This window comes from Myotis brandtii, unplaced genomic scaffold (assembly GCF_000412655.1).
Source record: "Myotis brandtii unplaced genomic scaffold, ASM41265v1 scaffold463, whole genome shotgun sequence".
NCBI classification, from domain to species: domain Eukaryota; kingdom Metazoa; phylum Chordata; class Mammalia; order Chiroptera; family Vespertilionidae; genus Myotis; species Myotis brandtii.
This window is the reverse complement of record NW_005367694.1, coordinates 2,372,903-2,376,759: the sequence shown is the minus strand read 5'-3', so window position 1 is coordinate 2,376,759 and position 3,857 is coordinate 2,372,903. Positions and strand designations below refer to the sequence as shown.

At 54.9% G+C, this 3,857-nt stretch overlaps 1 protein-coding gene and 1 long non-coding RNA gene across 3 annotated transcripts in view; both read left to right on the top strand.

Annotated features, from left to right (window-relative positions):
* The first annotated feature begins 15 nt into the window (after positions 1 to 15).
* Positions 16 to 3,081, top strand: LOC106727684. 2 transcript variants are annotated; one of them, XR_001363924.1, is made up of 2 exons: positions 16 to 354; positions 1,322 to 3,081. It is a non-coding gene; the product is annotated as an uncharacterized LOC106727684 (long non-coding RNA). The 2 variants fall into 2 exon arrangements; XR_001363923.1 differs by lacking the exon at positions 16 to 354 and adding an exon at positions 951 to 1,115.
* A 549-nt stretch (positions 3,082 to 3,630) lies between these two features.
* The window catches only part of DGCR14 (DiGeorge syndrome critical region gene 14), an 8,890-nt gene continuing 8,663 nt past the window's right edge, over positions 3,631 to 3,857 (top strand). The window contains exon 1 of the mRNA XM_005875528.2: positions 3,631 to 3,807. Within this exon, the coding sequence (XP_005875590.1) occupies positions 3,673 to 3,807 (135 nt within the window). The 5' untranslated portion in view covers positions 3,631 to 3,672. The remainder of the gene's footprint in view (positions 3,808 to 3,857) is intronic.

Genomic DNA, 3,857 nt, shown 5'->3' with positions numbered 1-3,857 from the left:
GGCGGGACCCGCACCTCTGGGAGCCCGTTGGGACCCGCACCTCTGGGAGCCCGGCGGACGCGGGTCCTGCCTGAGCGGCTCCTCTTCCTCAGGTTTGGTTCAAGAACCGCCGGGCCAAATGGCGACACCAGAAGCGGGCGTCTGCGGCTGCGAGGCTCCTGCCCGGAGCCAAGAAGCCCCCCAAGGACAGATGCTGATCCTCGCGAGCTGCTCCTCGGCCTGGCTGTCTCCGGCCGGCTCGGAGAGGCGGCAGTCCTGTCCTCCTGTGCCCTGGAGCTCGTGCTGGAGGCGTGAGGATCCTGTGAGTGTCCCTGCGCCGCCTGCTCGTGAAAGGAGAGAACACCGAGGACCCAGGTGCGCTCTGCTGCCCAATGGCCAGCGGGCTAGAGGCCTGGGGGGCAGGACGGCACAGAGCAGGTCGGCTTCCTCGCCCCTCCTCCCAGGCACTAACCCGCCCAGAGGACAGGAACCGCCCGCTGTCCAGAGGGGACCTAGAATCCTTTCTTTCCTGGGCCTGCGGGCCTCCCTCCTCTCTGCACCTCCGGACCTGGCCTCCAGCCCCCCGAGGCAGGGTGCGGGGTCACGTCTGTGCATCCTGGGGTTGCTGCCAGCTCCATGTTCAGACCTTTCCTGTGAGCCTATTGCAACAACGAAAAACAAGCCGCTAGAACACCACAAAAGCAGTCGAGTCTAGCCCTAGCTAGTTCAGCTCTGTAGATAGAGCGTTAGCCCTTGGACTGAAGAGGTTCGATTCCTGTCATGTCAGTACCTCGGTTGCAGGCTCGATTCCCATAGAGCGTTAGCCCTTGGACTGAAGAGGTTCGATTCCCGTCAAGGGCGGTACCTCTGTTGCAGGCTCGAGACCTGGCCCTGGTTGGGAGGCAACCAATTGATGTGTCTCTCTCACATCGATATTTCTCTCTCTCTCTCTCTCTCTCTCACCCCTCCCTTCCACTCTCTAAAAATCCTCGGGTGAGGATAACAAAACAAACAAACAAAAAGAAGTTGAGTCCGAAGTCTGCCCTGGCTCCACTCCCACACCCAGCCGGAACCTGTCCCTTCTCTCTCCTTCCCAGGGAGGGGGGCGGGCAGCTTGTCTTGGGGAGCACAGTCCAGTAAGTACTCAATCCCTGCACCAGGGTGCCCCTCAGCAGAGCAGACTGCCCTACCAGTACTGGTCTGGCACCCTGGAGGCCTGCACTGGCCTCTACGTGCTGCTTCATGGGGGGGGGGGGGGGTCCTTCGCTTCCTCCCTGGGGGGCAGATTTCCATGCTGTGGTGCCTGCCTCCCTCACAGCAGTCAATCTCTGCCACCCTGTAGGACAAGAAGAGGCTCAGCTGGGGAGACCTACCCACACACACACTGCCTTGAAAACGTCTGCTTTCCCTTCCATCATCCTGCCCCCGGCTGGAGGATAGTGTGAAAATGTGACTTCAGCTCCCCAAGTAGACCCAGACAGTGGGCCCAAGGAACCTAACACCCCCTCCTCTGGCTCGAGGACCTTGCTCTGCCCCCTCACAGGTCCTGGAGGGAGTTTGGGAGGAGTATCTGCAGGAGACACAGTTCTTCCATAAAAGTCACAGAAGTCAGGGCTGCAGCTCTTGGGACTGTCCAAGGCTGGCCAGCTCAGACAACACCCAGCAGGCATGGTGTTCCCAGCCAGGGCCGCCCTAAAACTGCCGGGTGCCGCCAAGACAGCAGCTGTTGCCTCGCCTCCCAGCATGCACACTTCTGGCTGTCACCGAGCTCTTTTCCCTGAATCCCGGCCTTATCCTTGGCCACGGCACAGTCGGCCTGTGGAGCTCCGCCTTGGCTGGGACACTCATCTCGCTGGGTTACTGGACCTTTGCCCTCCTTGGCTGAGTGGTTATTTGTCTTTGTGTGAGCAGCCAGGATTAAAGTTCCATCTTCAAGGGACCGGTGGCTATGTTGCCCTTTCAATTTTTCTCTTTTCTCTCTAGCTGCTCTTGGGCAGGCTCACCTCCACCGCTGGCTGTTAACATATACTAGTAGGTATCCTTGAGGCTGAGTCTCAGGCACTCCCCTCTCATCTCCATTCTCACCCTGGTCTATCTCCTCCATTCTCAGCTGCCACATTTACATATCCAGCTCAGGCCTCTTCCCAGAACTAGATATTTATGGCCAACTGTCCCTTTGACTACTTTACCTGGAAGCCCACAGGCTCTCTAAGTCACCTTGTCCTGGGAAGGCAAGCTCTTCCCCCTGTACATACCAGGTGCATGAACCAAAGGGCAGGCAATTACCCTGGCCCCGCTTCTCCCTCACCAACCAGACACAAGCCAACAGCAAGTTGATCTCAACTTCCAAAAACAATCCCAGAATCATCTACCTTCTCCTCAGCTTCCGTTGCACCAACCTGATGAAAACCTCTATCATCTCTCACCTTGACCGTTGCAGCCACCTTCAGTCTTGCCACTTCTATCCTCTCTGGTTCCTTTTTAATTCATTCTGCATAACCTCTGCAGGTCTGAACCTGCCTCTCCCCTGATACAGCACTCCAAGGGCTTCCCATTGCCCCATGACCCACAAGGTTCCATCGATTGCAGCCTGGCCTGCCTCTCTGGCATCATCTCACACCTCACTGCTCCTTGTACTCTGTATTTCCAAAGGTCTTCTCCCTCCTGCTGCTCTTTGCCCATGTTTTTCCCTCTCCACCTGATCAATGCCTGTTCATCATTTGGATCTGCAGTCACCCCCTGCCCGGGAAAACTTCCCCTGACTGGAGATTCCTCAAGCACAAACTCTGTTCTTGCTCCTGTCAACTGCAGTTGTAAGCTTGTTCGTGGGATGACCTAACCAGGGTCTGTCTTCCTCATTGGACTGTTAGCTCTGTGAGGGCAGGAACCATCACCATGGAATCCCCAGTGAATAAAGGAATGACTGCTTATTGTACTAAATCATGTTGGGATGACATTACTTTTTTGACATTAATTCTCAACCTGCTTTTGAGAAGAAATTATCAGTCCTGAAAAATGCTTAGGCAATTTTCTGGTCCACTTCAATGAGAATGAACCCTCTTCTGGGAGCCCACTCTGGCATTTAGGGACCTGAATTTTTTTTTTTTAATTTTCTTTTTTTCTTACCCCATTGCCCTCTTCCCCCCCCTCCCAGGGACCTGAAAAATTTTAACCAGTTATTTCTTTATTGAACCATCATATTTTGCTTTCTTTTTTCTTTTGTTAGAGAACTATCAAAAATTGTCTTAGAGTTCTTTTCTTGCATAAAATTTTTTTGCATAAAATTTTAATAAAAGCTTTGAAACGTGTATATAACCAAAATTCTTGAAGCGTGTGTTTTTGTTGATAATATGGAAGCATATGCAGTGATTATTTGCCAAAAATCGGGATGCCAAAGCCTTACTTAATGCAGGAACTTTTCACGGTTAAAGTGAATGACACGCCCCTTAACCCCTCCACCACCACAGCGCCGCCTAGTGCCCACAGCTCAGGTACATAAGAATAGCGAGCGGTGGGAAGAAGACTACAATTCCCATAAGGGCAAGGGCTTGTAGTGACGTCATTGCGGCGCGCGGGTCGGCCTCCGAAACGCGCAGTTCTCCCATTGGCCAACTGTTGGAAGCGCTGGTGCAGCCAGCACAGTCCCGCCCCTCTGACGCTGTGACGCGCCTTCTGAGCAGTCCTGGGATAGCGATGGAGACGCCCAGCGCGTCTCCCCGGGCCCTGCTGCTTTCCACCGCGTCCGGGCCCGGGAGAAAGCGGGCGGCTGGGGAGGCCGGGGGTGTGACGAGGAAGCAAAAGGTCTTGGACGAGGAAGAGTACATCGAGGTAAGACCTCGGCGCGGACGCCAGCGACTTCTGGGTCCTCCCCTCCCACC